This window comes from Zootoca vivipara, chromosome 7, assembly GCF_963506605.1.
Source record: "Zootoca vivipara chromosome 7, rZooViv1.1, whole genome shotgun sequence".
NCBI classification, from domain to species: Eukaryota; Metazoa; Chordata; class Lepidosauria; order Squamata; family Lacertidae; genus Zootoca; species Zootoca vivipara.
The window spans coordinates 6,222,849-6,240,259 of NC_083282.1; the positions used below are offsets into that span (position 1 = coordinate 6,222,849).

General features: G+C 47.7%; 1 protein-coding gene across 2 annotated transcripts; it reads right to left on the reverse strand.

Annotated features, from left to right (window-relative positions):
* Window positions 1–1,834: 1,834 nt before the first annotated feature.
* Window positions 1,835–17,202, reverse strand: TOR3A (torsin family 3 member A). Of its 2 annotated transcripts, XM_060276614.1 has the most exons (7): window positions 16,755–17,202; window positions 15,134–15,235; window positions 10,832–11,097; window positions 9,912–10,087; window positions 8,359–8,483; window positions 3,608–6,657; window positions 1,835–1,912 (listed from the first exon to the last, which is right to left on the reverse strand). In XM_060276614.1, exons 1-6 carry the CDS (start codon window positions 17,095–17,097, stop codon window positions 6,407–6,409), a joined length of 1,263 nt encoding a protein of 420 aa, XP_060132597.1. In that variant the 5' UTR covers window positions 17,098–17,202; the 3' UTR covers window positions 1,835–1,912; window positions 3,608–6,406. The 2 variants fall into 2 exon arrangements, with proteins under 2 accessions (XP_060132597.1, XP_060132598.1); XM_060276615.1 differs by lacking the exon at window positions 1,835–1,912 and having other exon boundaries at window positions 6,540–6,657; window positions 7,419–8,483.
* Between the last annotated feature and the right edge of the window lie 209 nt (window positions 17,203–17,411).

Consider the following 17,411-nt stretch of genomic DNA (forward strand, 5'->3'; position numbering starts at 1 on the left):
ATGGTTGAAATTGAAAATATGCTGATCACACGCAAACCCACACTACTAGTGTTGTTAATTGTTGTTTTTGTTTTTTTTATTGTTGTAATATATTTGGGGTTTTTTTTTCCTAATTTAAATTTTCACTATTGCCTGACTGTGAACTGCAAACAGTGTTAACTTGATGTAAATAGGGGCCTTTGGAGGAGGCGCCTCTGCCTGTCGTTCCACAAAGATTTTTGCCAATTTGCATTTTGTTTTGAATAAAAGTTGCAATATTTTATTGGCAAATAAAGGTTGACACGTGATTATTATTTTTAAAGTGTGTGACTTTTAAGAGAATAAAGATGGATAACATGATGAAGACCCCCCCGCCCTATTCACAGACACATAGGTTTGGAGGGGGGTGCTTTATTGGCAATGACATTGCTTATATCTGCTTGTGGAGGTCAGAGTAGATGTCAGATTGAAAAACAGGTTGAGAGTGTATAACCAAGTTATCCTATATTAAAGACTGAGGAAACAGTGTTGTTCTTGGCTAAGCTGCTCCTAGTGCAGACATCTTCCACCTTCGGCCCTACAATTCCCATCATCCCCGACCACTGGTCCTGTTAGCTACGGATCATGGGAGTTGCAGGCCAAAACATCTGGAGGGCCACAGTTTGGGGATGCCTGGTCTTGAAAATGGTGTGCAAGCTCAGTAAACCTGCAATGTCTGAGTGGCTGTGCAGAGAGGTATATTCTTCCACATGTAATAGAGGTGCCTAGCCAAACAGAATTTGAAGACTACTAACCAAAAAGAAACCAGCACAATGTCAGGTGTGACTGTTCTCTTTTGTTTGTCACAGAAAATCCTCTGCGCAAAGAATCACTAAGGTTTTGAGCAGTGACAGCACATAGGTTCTACAAATAATATGCCAAGTCCACAATTGACCATTGGTATTTTCAGATATGGAATCTATATCCTTTTTTAAAGAAAAAAGACTAAGTACATACATACATTAGAGACACAGAAATGATCTGTGTTCTTTTATAATATGACATTGCTTTATTTCATATGTTGTAACCCCCAAAAAAACTAAGCAACCAAATGGGCAACTGGCAAAGGACACCTTAAGTTGCTAAATAGAGGTAGGGATTGAATATCCATAGGACTCGCCATTGGGCTTATATTCACACTGTATGGTGACCACATATATTGTTCTCTGTCTATATTTTAGTGTTATCTAGAAAAACAATACTGTACAAGCAAGTTCTTAAAACAGCAGTATGGGGCCTTGATCCATTTCAGGCCCGCCAGAGGAGTAAGCACTTTTCTTCCCCCACCGCAGCACTGCTGTTGGAGCTGATTTAAAAATCAAAACAAAAAACAAGTCGGGTGTTCGAAGCACGAGATTTTAAAAAGTGCCGCCATATCTAGCTAGTCCTCAAGCTGTCAAAATAAATGTGGGGTGTCAGTATCTTTTATGGGCCACCTGAGTCTGCAAATGATGTCACCTGCTGTTGATTAGGGCTGCTCTTCCTTAAAGACTTTTTGTTTGTTCATCCTCTCCAAAATCCTGTGCTTTTTCTTTTCCAGAGGGGAGCTTTTCTCAAAAAGCAATGATGGTATTTATCTTTATCATGCTTGTCCCCTTTATGGATCACTGCCTTGTTGTGGCGAAGGGGCTTAAATAACTTAGAGAAGTTATGTTTTGACCAAACGTGATCCACGTGGAGAAGGAACTGGCAAGCCACTCCAGTATCCCTGCCAAGAAAACTCCATGGACAAAGACAACAGGCATATCAAAGTTATGACGCTGGAAGATGAGCCCCTCAGGTCGGAAGGCGTCCCAACATGCTACTGAGGAAGAGCGGAGGACAAGTACAAGTAGATTCAGAGCTGATGAAGCGGCTGGGCCGAAGCCGAAAGGTCGCTCAGCTGCTGATATGCCTGGAAGCGAAAGGAAAGTCCAATGCTGTAAAGAAAAATTTTGCATAGGAACCTGGAATGTAAGACCAAACTGCGGGAGGCAGTGGAAGACAGGAGTGCCTGGCGTGCTATGGTCCATGGGGTCACGAAGAGTCGGACACGACTAAATGACTAAATAACAACAACATCATGCTTTATCTTGCTGTTCCTTATGGGAGTTCAAGACAGCATAAATAGCATCCCATGTTATCCTTGCAAAGTGTGGTAAGTAAACCTGAGGCCTCCCTGCGAGTTTCCTGACTGGAAATCCCAGTTTCCATCATCACACTGGAAGACCTCTGCCCAGCATTGGCACATGGGGCACTGGAACACAAACTCTGCATCAGTCTCAAACATTTCCGATTTGCCAAGTCACCCTTCTCTGAACAGTATGGAAGTTGTGTGCTTATTTTTCACTTGAGGTTTTCCACCATGAAACTGTGCCAAAGGTCCATACGTCCAGTGGCTGAGTAGCTGGCCGCACTTCTGTGTGTAGTATTGCAAATCCTCTTCACAAGGATGACAGCGTTGGAAGATATCTTTGACCCTATGGACCAGAGTGTGGTTACTCTGCATGTTGTGTCATATTCTTCTCTTGCCTTGGTTGCACGTGCTTTTTTTTTTATCTTTTGGCAAGCAAACCTAGACAGCAAACATAACCTTACTGTTTTCTGTGTGTAGCAGTCCTCCAGTGTAATAAGCAAATAGTGCTGCTGTAGTTTACCTGGAGGACATGCTTTCCACAGCTGGGGGAGGCAGGACAGCGGGAGGCAGACAGAGACAACAATCTGCCCGCCCACCCTTTCCAGTCCCCCAAGTTCCAGAAAGGGGCCAAGAGGGCCAACTCAGCATGACTACAACAGGGGGGCGTCTTAGGACCCAGTGGCTGCTCTCCTTTGCTCATCTCTGGTCCCTATAACAAGAGAGGTGAATGATAGAGACAGTATCCAAAGGTTATGCCATACAATTTGACCTCAGGATCGGTTTGTCCCAACCCCTCATTCCAGAAATCCAGCAAAACATCAGGCTTACTGATGGACCAATCAACACTTGTTGGGCATCAGAGCCCTAGGTTCTGCTCCTCTTCTGGGAGATCTGGAATATCTTCAATCGTGTCCTTGGTGCCAAACAGAATGGAGACACTTGCACAATTCTAGACTTCAAATAGCTAAACAAATGGGTAAAAAAACACAACCCTTCGAAATTGAAACAATATGGTCAACCATACAGGCACTAAAAGAGGGTGATTGGGTGGCATGTGTAGACCTCTCAGAGGCTTGTCTCCACATTGCCATCAGAATAATTACCTAAGGTTTGTCTACTACAGAACCTCCCCCTCTGGGATGTGGTGTAGGACATGGAAAGGTTCATATCATGACAAGAGCGTGGGGAAGATCTGCTCTGCAGGTATCATGAGGATCTGATGTCTCTGTCTCGTCTGCAAGGCCTTTTGGTGAGCGCCTACAATCCAATGCCATGCGCAAGACTTCACTCCATGTTGCTGCAGAAACTGTCAGAACTAGATCACCCAGAAAGAATGGATACTGCTCTCTATACCTCCTACGTTGAAGGAGGCGCTACACTGCTAATTGGCTAATTGCACCCCCATCATTTTCCAGGAGTAAGTCTTCAGGAGCCACAGAGGCTGGTTATTATCACAAATGCCAGTCCCATTACCTGAGGAGCACACCTGGAGGAGTAAGAGATTCAGGGCCTCTGTTCAGATGTTCTAGAATCAGCACCTGCTGGTGTGGACCTACAAAACTGCTGCCCATGCCTATGTCAAGAAGGAGGCCAGGACCTGGTTAAAAAAGCAGAATTTAAAGGCATAAAAACCATGTGGGCAGAAAGGCATCTAGCGTCTTTGAGAGCAGAGTATTTGGCCGGAGTCAACAGTGTGGTATCAGACTGGCTCTGCCACTCAGTGGTGCCAGAGGTGCAGTGGCAATTGAACCCACAGGTTTCCAGCCAAATTGTGGAGCATTGGGACATGTCAATGCTAGATCTGTTTGCCACATCTCAGAGTCTATGTTGTCCCATTGCGAGCTCTGTAGGAGCCACATGCCAAAGTGACCATGGCTGAAGAATAGAAATGGGTAAGTCCAAAGCCAAGCGGCTGTTCTTATAACAAATATTTTTAGAACGAATTTGAGTTAACAGAAACGACGACCCTGGAATTATTTTCACAATTCAAATAATTGAATGGTGTTTATTTATAATAATTCATAATTAGAAACTAGTAGTAGTGTGGGTTTTTTCACCTTTTACTTCTGTAGAAGGGATAAACATGGATTTGTTTCTTTTACAATGATAAGTTGTCTGAACATGTTAATTCTGCCCCCTCCCCATGTTTTCCACAAGTACCTCCTGTAGCAGAATGCCTGACCACCTCTTCCTCTTGGGGGCTATCTCAGTGCCCTTTCCAGCTGTTGTACTTTGAGGCTTTAAAGATTCTCTGTCAAGTTATTGTTGCCCCCCACCCCGGCTGTGGCTCTTGCACTTTGTCTGTGCTCAGGAAAGCAGTTGGGTTTTCCAGCCCTATGAGAGATGGGTTCGAAGGAAGTGAAGTGCACATTTCTGTTCTAATAAGCTAGAACCATGATGTGCTGGTAAAGCAAGGAGACTAACTAATGACAAGCTATTTTCCCTGCCAAGAGAGAGAGAGAGAAGAACCAGAGTGATGGAAGAGGACTTGGGCAATTGTTTTCATCTTGTAACAACCAGAGCTTGGGCAGGAGTGTGTTTTTTTGTTCATTTCCCAAGTATGTTTGAAGTGCTGACGCAATGAGCAAGCTTGTAAGCCTGGGCTTTGCTTTTCATAGCCATGTCTCAACTTTAATTGTGGTGAGCCCTCTCTCCATCTCACTCAACCTTGCAGCATTAAGACAGCCTTCTTAGAGCACTGCAGTGATTCTACAGCTCTGCTTCGCCATGAGAGCAAGAGGGACTTTTCCTGTGCAGAAGAAAGGGTGATTTGGGTGGTTCCTGCTGTTTTATTTTTAGCAAGTGCTTCAGATGCAAGTTTTCGAGAATAAGGAAGCTGCGCACCACAGCAGACGATGGCACAGAGCAGAACAGTTTGCAAAAAAAAAATCTAATAAAAGGTTGGCACCAAATTATTTAGGGTCTGGAGGGCACTAAAATAGCTGAAGAGGAGTTAGATTCAGTGCACAAGCCATGGGTTAGCTTCTCCTGCTGCCCACCCTAAACCAGAGGAATAGTTTAAGTTTGTATTGTGAGGAAATGAAATTGTACCAGCCTCACCCACCAGGCATGCTTAAGCTGCCTCTAGAACTGGTTGATATCCATGCATAGGTTAATGTTTGCCCAGGGCTTATGTGTGGAAGCTTGAAATGTTAGCTCATTACTAAATTCCTGTACCATTCTGGCCTGCTAAGCAAGCACTGCATCTCTTTCTGGTGGGCTAAGCAGTAGGATACTTCTGGCCAATGTGAGGCTGCACTCTCTAAAGTATGGCCAAAGTGGGCCAGAACAAGCATCAGGATGCTAAGCGTGACCACTCTGTGCTTTGCACTGTAGCAGAAATGGATAACGGTGCCAAGTTTTAATTCATAAAGATGCAGGTTTGCAAAAACCAGTGAATGTTGGTTCACACAAACAGTGTTTGCTTTTTATTTCGCACTAAGTTTTATTGCTCAACTTCAGCGCTGAGCTGGAAGTGCATCACAATTTTGGCACCCGTCGCCTCCCATCCCACACCCACCCAACACAAACACAGACTTTGAGTTGAGTACACCCTGATGGTGTCCTGGATTTAAGTCCCTTAGCAGATTAAAAATCAAAAATTGCAAATGTGCCTTCTTCATAGTGTACATATATACAGGGAAGCACATTAGCCAAAATTTTGCAGCAGGTTACTTGCTGCAGTATCCCCATGTCCTTTATAAGCTGATTATTATGAAGGTGAGTACTACCTCTCCAAGTTCATAACTCGTTCTGGAAGAAGAAGGCATTTCTTGCATTGTAAGCAAATATTCCAGCTCCTTGTTCAGTCACGCCCCTAAAGGGGCAGAGGAGGAAGTCATGTCTCCTTTCAGACAACCGCCAAAAGAAATCTCAGTCTTCAAGACAAAAAGGAAGCAGCCTTTAACTCTACTTGCTGCTGTAGTTACTCTGCCCCAGGACCTGCCTTAAATGCCCGCTCAGTGCTGTGAATGAGGACGGGTGATCTGGAAGCACCATTTCTTCCAAAGCAGCGCATGAAAATGCCCTTTTTAACAGCACCATTGATGTTGATTCCAGCTACATAGTGTCTGCTTATTGGCAACGTCTTCATTTGCTGGTGCATGTTCCTCCACAGACTTCAGAATTATTGCTTTTTCCCGGCCCAACAGCCCCCACATTGTAGGGGATTTAATGCCCGGTGTCAGGGAAGCAAACATCTCTCGATCTCTGTGCAAGAGGAAGTAGAGCAGGTTGCATTGCAGCCCTTTGTGCAGCCAGACTCCGACAACATCAGGGAAGGAAGTAGTTTATACGCTGAGAGACTGACTTGCAACCCTGGGCTGAGAACAGTTTCTCCTCCTTGGGGACGAACACCATCATCCTTGCAACCTCATCCAGTGCCTCTTCAGTGAACTGAAGGCCCCGGGCAAGGAAAGCATCTCGAGCACACAGCTTCACGTGGCGGTACTCCAAGGGCAGGAACGGTACCAGGAAGTCTATGAGATTCTCTTCCAGAAGGCGGTTGTGGGCATAACCATCATCTGGAGGGAAAAAAGTGGAAGGTGTGCATAAGACAATTTTCCTCCAAGGTATTGTGTCTCCAGGTTGCCACAGAAGCTGGCTAGGAAAGACTGCTGCTTTCCTAGCTAAGTTGCGCATGGGTTGTTTGTACAAGAATGTCAGCGTATGTGGCCTTTTGTGGAGTAACGAAACAGATAGAATGCTATCCCAGAGATCTTAACAGTATAAATTTTGGCAGCAGGAGGAGACAAGGGAAGGGAAAGAACAGGAGAGACAGTGGAAAGCATGGATGTTAGCAAATGCAGTTAATATTTCCAGGGAATTTATAGCTGCTCCAACAAGCACTGGTTTATCTAAAGGAGCTCCTGACATTATGTATCAGTAAAGGTAAAAAAAAAAAAAAAGGGTAAAGGACCCCTGGGCGGTTAAGTCCAGTCAAAGGCGACTACTGGGTTGTGACATTCATCTCGCTTTCAGGCCAAGGGAGCAGGGCCATCTTTAGCATATGCGGTGCTGGGGTGCAAAGATCTGCCCAGTGCCCCCAAATTTAGGGTGGCCTGGAGGGAGGGAAGCCTGCACCATGGTGGAGAGCGGGTTCCCTGGGCAGGAAAGGAGGGTGTGAGCGGCCACCACAGCTGACCCCCCTGGTGCCAGGGGAGAGGCCACAGCGTGGCGTTTCGCCGGTCTGAAGGGTCCGTCTGTTGGGTGGGCGAAGGAGCCGCCCCTTCCCAGCAGGCGGGCTCTGCAGGGCAGGGAGAGGAGAGGCTGAGATGGGACTCACCTGGCCTCCCGCTCCTCCAGGCACAGCTTCTCCCAAGGAATCTGTAGCTCCAGCGACGGCTGCTTCACTGCCGAGCTCTACTTGGGCCTGGCCTGAGGCACCGCTGCTGCTGCGAGGGGTGGCGATGGCCACCGCTGCTGCTGCCGCCCCAATTCTTCTCCGCGGTAGCCACAGCTTTTCCCCAGGCTCTTTCCCTGTCCTCCCTCGGCCGGGGCTCCGGGCAGTGGTCTCAGAGGTGGTGGTGGCAGCGCTGGAGATGGAGCCGCCTCCAGATTCACCGAAGACCGGGTGCCTGGCACCCCCCAAAATTTGGCACCCAGGTGCCCTGCACCCCTTGCACCCAAGATAAAGATGGCCCTGCAAGGGAGCCGGTGTTTGTCCACAGACAGCTTTCCGGGTCATGTGGCCAGCATGACTAAGCCACTTCTGGCAAAACAGAACACTGTGACGTAAGCCAGAACGCACAAAAACACTGTTTACCTTCCCGCCGGAGCGGTACCTATTTATCTACTTGCATTGGTGTGCTTTCAAACTGCTGGGTTGGCAGGAGCAGGGACCGAGCAATGGGAGCTCACCCTGTCGCAGGGATTATGTGTCAGTAGACACCGGCTGACCACAGCATGTGACCTTGACAAGATATGTCATCTCCTTGCATTTTCAGATGCACACTTAAACCAGGGATGGGGGAGTGCAGCTCCCACCAGCCCCATCTCCATGAATTCCGCAACCTTGGCGCTTCCCCACCCTTGATGTAAGCCATCATCACATGTGAAACACATGCTTTTACAACAAATGCTTTGATACAGGTTCACAATGCAGTGTCTCTACAGGAAAAGGTTGATTCTTTGGTGATGCGTGAAGCAGTCCCTTAGAACACTACGGGGGGTGGGGGGAGCTTTGCAAATCCCGCCTACTGTGTCAGGATCAAGAGGCCTCTCACCTGTGGACTCCAGCAGCTCTGTCCGAAGGTACTGTTCTAAGGAATCCATGGTTATTTCCTCTCTCGCTCGACCAGCGTGCCAGAAGTCAAGAGCCACCTCATTAATGATGTTGCTGCCAGTGTTACTGAGGGGGAAGAGAAAGAATTATTTCTGTGTTGGACCAACAGGATGCGGAGGACACAGCTAGTGAAAATTACTTTGCCGCACAACCTGTTCTGCGTTCAACCATCGTGACAAAGGTCCCAGGGATCAGCAACTTTGGGAAAGTCCTAGTTAACCTCCGTGCACAGATGCAAGAATAGAAGGTGCTATAGCAGGTTGCATGGAGGGGCTACATCTCTTAAGAAAATCTCCAGCAGCTTTCTGTGTAACAATTTATGTTGGAAATGGTTGGTCTCCTGGCTTACACTTGGGGTAGGAGGCATGCCCTGTTCCATGGCTTCAGTAGACCCCTTCTCTATGCTGAGGGTTGTGGAAAGTCTAGCATGGAGCACAGAGGCAGAGGTGGCGCTAGGCTCCCTTGCGAGCCTTGGCAAGGAGAGCACATGAGCAGGCAGGCTCCTAGCCACTCTGAGCCAGAGCGGAGAGACGCAATTTCCCCCTGCCAGGCCTGTGCCCTTGGTGGTGGCCAACCCAACCTGACCACCCCCTGCGCAGAGGAAAAGAGAACCAGCCTACACAATGGTACAGCTAGCTTAGCCTGTGTTCAGAGCATTTAATATAGCCTGCAGGTGAGAAAATGAAGGCTGAAGTGAGATTTATACCAGCAATACCTCGTTTGCACCTTCGGCCATTGCAATACATCCCCTTTTGTATTGGGGATGCAGCCAGAAGGACACATGGCAGTGATATGGTTCCACTGCTCCGGCTGGCATCTGCGGGGTTGACTTAGTCCTGGGCAGCTGCATGTCAGCAAATCCCCAGCTGTGTTTGCAGGAGATGCTGAACAGCATGCAACTTTTGGCCCTACTCCAATCTACCCCACAAAAGTCAGCAAAAAATTGGCACAAATCCCAACAGTTTCAAAGTACTGTACCAGTCATCAAGAGGCAACAAGCTATCAAAACAGACATTTCCACATTCTTTTTCATAGATAAGGATGAGTACCAAGAGCAATTCAGATTTCAGCAAGAGTTGGTAAAAGTTCTCAATGAGATTCAAAGGCCTTGTCTTGGATATGGATTCAGAAAAGCAGTTTCTTTTGAGACTGATACAACTCTTCCCCCACCCACCCCAAACAGATAAATGCGTATCCTTTCCCTTGCATATTTTGGGAAGGAGCTCACTGGATATTTTACAGCATAAATTGCTTACTGCGTCAAACTGCTGAGCTGGCCAGCACTGGAGGTTTTCCTGAGGATGTGCAGGATGTCACCTACAGCAGGGAGAGGAGCTGCTTGTGACAAGATTGATGCATCCCAAGGTTTTCACCTGTATAAGCTTAGAAACCTCTCTTCAAACACAGTCTTTTAATACCTTCCAAGAGCCTCTGGAAAAAGAGACCCTTCTTCAGTACATCGACTACACACACAAAAAAGGGGAAGGTAATCACCTAAGGAATAAGAAGATGGATCTCCGGTAATCCACTGTATCAATGCTGTCGTAGTGATCCATGTAGGGTTTTATGCCGTCTAGAAGGTCACCGTGAAGCTTCTCTGCCTCATCAAAAATAAACAGTGACTGCTCACACTGTTGGACTGTCTCACCGATCTGTTTTGCGAGCTGAACCTGAGCGGCCAAAGGAGACGGGCATGAGTCTCACAGCAGGAAATGAATTTAATAGGGTTTATTTCCCACCTTTTAGGGCAGGGTGAGGAGGGCCATTGGTCCTCCAGATTTTGCTACACTCCAATTCCTATCAGCCCCAGTCAATGTTCGGGGAAGGAAGTGGTTGTTGTCCAGCAAAATCTAAAGGACTGCAGGCTCCCCTCCTCCCCCTTTTTAAAGAATAAACCTTGCATGGCCAGTTATTGTAGTACAGTGGTACCTCGGGTTACAGATGCTTCAGGTTATGCAGGAGGCCCCATTAGCTAAAGTGGTACCTCAGGTTATGAACAGTTTCAGGTTAAGAACGGACCTCCAGACAAATTAAGTTATTAACCCGATGTACCACTGTACAAGCTATCAAACAATAAAAACTTGAAGCCAATAAATTGAGCAACTAAAAAGAAAGACAGCCATGTCATGAAGCCAGCATAAAATCATAGATTAAAAGCTGAGTGGCACAAAATGGTTTTACTTACAAGCCACATCACCTTGGGGGTGGGGGTAGGATGTAGGCAAATGCAGACAAAAAGTGATTTTGGAGTGGAGGGAAGCTGCACTGCAAGGTTAGAATTCTGCCACAGTTCTATGATTGCAATTTACAAAAGTTAAGAATTGTGGCGCAAAGAGGGGCACTCATTCAACACTGAAACATCAAAACAATCAGTACACTGGTTAATTATCTTCTGAGAAAAAAAATTCCCTCACCTTGTAAATATCCACATACTTGGAATGAGGGAAGTGAAATGGTGAGATGAAGACTTTGACACAGTCGCTTTTTAAGCCATCCTGGTAAAGGTGTTCTGCCATTATCCGGGCCACAAAGTTCTTGCCTGTGCCAGACCAGCCGTGGAAGGAAAGGGCCAAGGCTTTCTCTGGCTGAGGGGTTTCCAGGAAGCCTTGAACAGCTTTCAGGACAACATCTTTTGCTAAGTGTTGTCCATGGAGTCGCCTGCCCAGCTCCAGTTCCAACCCTGGTGGTGAATAAAAGGGCAGGAAATCCTTTGCATATCATTTTGTGGCTAAGAGAAAAGGCACAATGGAGGGAGGGGTAGTATTGCTAGAAATTCATCCCTTAAGAAGAGGTCTCTGGGTGCATGTTACGATTCCATAGAACTGTAGAGAAGTCACAAACTCCACCTTTCAAAGGCCTTCTTTAAACAAGTTACAGCTGGGCAACTAGGCAAGGGCAGGTGAGCAGGAAACAGGGGCTTCCAGTGGTTAGTAATGGTGTTTGTGAGTTTTCAAATCTCTTGAGTTTGCCAGTCAGTGATTAGCAGCAGAGGGATAAATATAAAATTGTTAAAAGAACAGCAGCAGACTAATTCATGCAAAACAAGAGGAGATCCGGCAAAATTGTATAATTCACCCCGCTTTCTTTGTCACAGAAGACAACCTGAGGTATCCGTTCAGTCCTAAAAAGATGGAAGACCACAACAGGCTTCTTCTGAGAATCTCCAGAATGAAAACTTTGTTCATTTATTTCCTTGGGATTTAATGCAGCTGATTTCAGCTGAATTGGAGCCTTTGTATTTTACAAGGGTTGTTTGTAGCCACAGAAGGCAAATGGTAAACCAGGTGTGCTTTCCCCACTTCATTTACAAACTGATTGGCAATCTAGCCAGTCAGGATACAGGAATTAACATGCAACACAATTAGCATTACCAAATCAGCTGGGCTTTGTCTTTGAAGCCCAGTCACAATCATAGGTTCTTCCTGGGTCTGCACAACCATCTTTTCCCTCCACTGCTGCAAGGCCCATTGAGTTAAGCCAAAAGCAGCCTTGCTGCTTTCATAACATCAACTGGTTGACGTTCCTGAGTGTGTGAGAGACCAAGAGGACATCAGCCTGCACCAGAAGGCAAGGAGACAAATGAGTGCGAAAACAACTTGTTTTGTGAGTCAATAAAATATTATTTTGGGGGTGGGAGGAGGGAAAGATTTCATGGGGAGGAGGCAGAAGGGATGAAAATGGTTTTAATTCACCCCTCAATGACTTGGCAGTCTTTGGGAATAGGGTAGGGGCTTTTTCTAAGTCCCACCTTGCATTTTGATGGATGAGAAGAGAATGTTTTTGAGTGCTGGCTAGCTAGCCATTATCATGTTTTGTTTTATTTGGGTGACGTGATAAAATTTGCCAGCTACACAGGCAAAGACTTGATACTTATATCACTATGGTGTTTTTTTTTTTGCAGGGAGGGGAAATAAATAAGGGGCTTAGAGGGAGAGAAATAATAGAATTATAGAATTGTAGAGATGGAAGGGATTCTGAGGATCCTCTAGTCCAGCCCCTGCAATGCATGAACTTGCAGCTGTTTCATGCAGGGATCAAAGCCGCAACCTTGACGTTATCAACACCACACACTAACCAACAGAGGTATGGAGGCTTGGTTGGCAGGATGAGGAAACAGTTTGCAAAAAAAAGCAGGCTCTCATTCAATCCCTTCTTATCAGTGAGAGGCAGATTCCCTTTGTATTTGCTCAGAAGAGGGAGAGAGAGATGGCAGGGCCTGTAGTGTGTTTGATCCTGAGGTCAAGGGCTTCTGGGCCTTGCAAAATCTACCGTGTTTCTCATATTATAAGTCATGTCTTATATTCATTTTTACTCAAGAAAATAAGCCTGTGGCTTATTTTCGGGGGTGTCTTTTTTTTTAAAAAAAATTACGGTACCTCCTCTTTCTGCTGTGGCTCGGCGCCCGGAACTGGCTGCTGTGCACTTTGTTGGCGCTTCAGCAGGGCACGCTGCTGGGTCCTGCCGGGTTGGGGCTCCAAGCTGTGCGCGCTGCAGCTCTTGCTGCGTCCCGCCGCCGGCTTGGAGCTTGGCAAAGCGCGCGCTGCTGCCTTTGCCGGCTCCCGCTCCGTTGGGGCTTGGCAAAGTGCGCGCTTTGCCGAGCCCCAACTGAGCGGGAACCAGCAAAGGCAGCAGCCCGCCGCCGGCTTGGAGCTCAAGCTGGCAAAGGGTGGGCTCCCCGCCGTGTAGTGCTGCTCCCATCCGGAGGAGGCTGCCATGGGTGCCGAGGCCCCGCCTCCTCTTCCTCCTCCTTCCCCGTGTCCTTGTCTCGGCTCTAGCTGAGCCGGAAGAGACGGCGGGAGAGCAGCACAGCGCGAGCACAGCGCACGCCAGGGAAGGAGGAGCCAGGCGGGAACACGCATCACTTCCTCCTCCTTCCCAGCTCCCACCGGCAGATCCTCTGCCCCGCCACAGCCGCTCGGCCTGCCTGCCTGCCCGCCCTCCGGCTTCCCCACGCCAGAGGCTCCTCCTCGCCCTCCGGCTCCGGCTGCGCTCCCTCTCGCGCTCCCGGCTGCCTCCTTGTCTGGGTCCCTGCTTGCAGCTGCTGCCGCCGCTGCCCTCTTCCTCCTCCTGTCTCTCGCCTGGGCATGTCGTCCCGTTTTCCCTCGCGGAAGGTTCTTGCTGTCGGCCGCTGCCTGCTCCTTCCTCGCTTCCCGGAGCCGCCCTCTCAGACCTTTGCCGGGTCCCGCTGGGTTGGGACTTGGCATGGCGTGCCCTGCCATACCAGCATGTCTTATTTTCGGGGTACGCCTTATATTTCGCTAGGTCTTGAAAATCCTGCCATGCCTTATTTTGTAGGGATGCCTTAAAATATGAGAAACACGGTATTTAGCTGGGAATTTGCAGGGCAGGTTACTTTGCATGTTCTACTAGTCAGTCCTAGGCAAATGCTCCTTACTTGCCCACCCTCCAGTTTGTTGTGGATGTGGAATGAGGAGAAACCTCTGCTGGAGCAAGGGAACCCCTCGTTTTGCACTATGAGAGCAGTGGTCTCTTCTTGCGGGCAGGAACTATGGCAAAAAGGTTCAGGTCTGGAATCTCCCCCCACCCTCCAATATATGCTGGTGCTTCCTCACAACAGAGTTCTGTCTTCCTGTGCAACTCTGTAACGTGTCTGCGCAGAAGTGACCCCACTGAATTTAGTGGTACTTACTTCCATGTAACTGGGTATGGGATTTTGAATCTTTCCTATAACCATTTTATCCCAAAAATGATAGTCATAATTTAAGCTTTTTTATATAATCCACAGGGACCCAGGTGGTGCTGTGGGTTAAACCACTGAGCCTAGGGCTTGCTGATCAGAAGGTCGGCGGTTCGAATCCCTGTGACGGGGGTGAGCTCCCGTTGCTTGGTCCCAGCTCCTGCCAACCTAGGAGTTCGAAAGCACGTCAAAATGCAAGTAGATAAATAGGAACCGCTACAGTGGGAAGGTAAACGGCGTTTCCATGTGCTGCTCTGGTTTGCCAGAAGCGGCTTTGTCATGCTGGCCACATGACCTGGAAGCTGTACGATGGCTCCCTCGGCCAATAATGTGAGATGAGCGCGCAACCCCAGAGTCGGTCACGACTGGACCTAATGGTCAGGGGTCCCTTTACCTTTACCTATATAATCCACAGGTTTTAGTGAGACTGGGTTGTGCTTAATTCTTTCACTGTGAGACTCAAAATAGAGGTGGGTAGCCTATGAAACAGCCACACAGATGTGGCTGAACTACAACTCCCATCATTCCTGATCACTGACCCCACTGGCTGGGGCTTGTGTTCAACAACATCTGGAGTACATCTGCATTCCTGAAAAAATGTAGTTTTTCTTCACCAGCTGAACAGGGACACTGCAGCCGAACATTTGCAGGTTATCTGCTAGGCTTCTTTCTATCTGAGAGCTGTTTTGTGGACTTGGAACTTCTTACTCACCAGTGCGCACAGGATTAAACGGAGAAAATTATATTAGAGTTGCAGTTTATGCTGCTATCCTAAGCCCCACTTCCTTGGCACTTTCTTCTGCGTAGACATGACTTTTGTGGCATAAAACCCCACTCTAGCCAGAACACAATAAATGTACCTATGCCCTTGCCCCTGCCCACCCCAACCCCAGATGACCTCCTTTGTTTCTGGGCTGCCCCAGCAGCTCTGGTGGGCACCAGGTGTCGGTGTCCTAAAGGCAGTTCATCCAGGGTGTATGTGAAATATGTAGGGTGCCAGGTGAAACACAGTCCTCACCTGTGATGTTGTTGGTCACCCTGCAGTCTCCCGTTGCACAGCACTTGCCAAAGCTGCAGTACCAGCTGGAGACGATCTCCCTCACCATAGACAAGCTCCACCCTAGGAGAAAATCAAGCCAGTATTGGGAAAGAAAGCCGGGAGCTACCGCAGTGCCCGCAACTCAAGCAGGTCACGTCTCACCACCCCCTGCATTCATCCTCACAACTATTTTGTGAAGTTGGCGGTTAATATTCTTGATGGAAGAAGTGTGTCCGAAATGGGCTTGCCCAAAGCACCTCTGCCGCTGTTGCACTCTCCCTACCCACTTCCATTGATGCTACCAGAAATGGCAAGGGTTTGTAGGGCAGGTGGGAGAGACACTTGTCTGCTCTTCCTCTTTTTTCAAAAGCTTTCAGCTCCACTCCCTCGGATGTCCTTGCTAGCACTTCTGTTGGATGCCGCACTGTGTGCTAATAAAAGGCATCTAGGGCTTTCATTATTAAGAGGCAACAACACATGTGAAGACCTCTGCTAGCCCAGCAAGAGACTCAAACAGTCTGTAGTTTTCCATATCTGTGGGTGGCCTCCCCCCCCCCATCCAATTATTTATCATCACAGGTGTCTGAGAAGTATGAGAAAGTCAACAGCAAGGGACAACTAATAATGGCCTGTTCTGGCATGCAGCAGGAGGAGATGGGAATGTCCTGCCAAGATGAAGATACTTTACTTTAAAAAAAAATCCCTAAAAGCAAAATACCAACACAGCACAGAGAAGACTGGCCTAGAATCTCTCTCTGTAGTGGCATCATCATCATCATTTTATTAATTATCAGTGTATGCGCAGGGAAGTATTCAAAATGGCATTCCTCATCTGCTGCCTGAAATAGTAAGATCCACTTTACACAGGATTTTGCCACTTTACTCTCCAACTTGTGCAGCTTAGCTCAGTGCAGAGCCCAGGGTAAGGTGAGATTTGGATAGTTCAGGATTCTGTATAAACTTTCTTTATCAGATTTATTCCTGTACTCATTGCATTCAGGGGAACCTATCAAACCACTACAAAAATCTTAAACCTGTGTAATAAAAGGCATACATTAACAGAAAAAGAAGAATATATGCTAAAACTTGCCTTTTCATATGCTCTTTTAAATTTCTGCTAGCCACTGTTTGGAGGCAGGAGTGATATTATCCAAAGCCAAATTCGGTCGTTATTTGCTTACAGTAATCACTGCTCCCTTTATAAAATGTGCAGTGCAATGTACAATATATGCAAGACAACATCAGGATGAACATATGAAAATGATTAAAAGTCAGCTTTTAAAAAGCAACGAACCCCTAACCCCGATCATACTACACAGCTCTGAAACACAATACTCACAGGGAGACTAGCATGCAGTGCAATGCTAGAAGTATGTCCCACTAGGTTAAAACGGGAATCACTACAGAGAAGTGAGTATAGGATTGCAGTCTTAATATGTGGCCCAAAGCTAAGAATTGAGAGACCGCTCAGACCATCCACTACATGCGCACATATTTGTCCTTGGTCAGTGAACTAAATTCTATGAAGCAGTAGCTGCCTCTTTAATCTGTGCAAAAGCAACTGTCAGGAAGAAAAGGAACGGCTGTGACATCTCTATACCTTGGTGTTCCACGATGACCGCGCCTCCTCCTCCTTCCTCCTCCTCCTCCTCCTCCATTATCACCGTCCTCATTATCTCGTTCTTCTCTGCCACTTCTTCTTCGCAGTCCTCCTGCCACAACCGGCAGGCCAAGAGCTGCCAGTACCTCCTGGACAGGGCCCTCATGGTCCCCAGGTGATTCCTCAGCTGGTCATAGGGTTCACTGCCCTGCAAGGCTGAGCTCTGGGCTGTGTCTCTGCGCTCCCAAGGCTTGCTTTGCCTCGCCTGCCCCTGTGCTGCTGCCAGCAAAGAGCAGAGGCAGAAAGACAGCAAAAGGCTGTAATGCAAAGCCCTGCACACCATGGCGCTGGGAAGGAGGAGGGTGACAGGAGCACATTAGCCACAAAGCCGGTTCCCTTCGCCTTGTTCTGGCAGCTGCTGTGACCAAACCTAGCCCTGCAGCTACTTAACTTCCTAATCTGCTTGCCGGGAACAGTGACCTCACTTCCTATCTGCTTCCCATTGGAGTTTCCGTGGGTACAGCCTGTTTACTTCTGATGACATGGCACTGAGGAAGGACAACCAAGGCTGAGAGAGGGCGGCGTTTGCCTATGCAAACACAGTTGCAACATGCTTTCTAGCTAGCCCACTGGGAGGGACACACTCCAAAGCTAAAA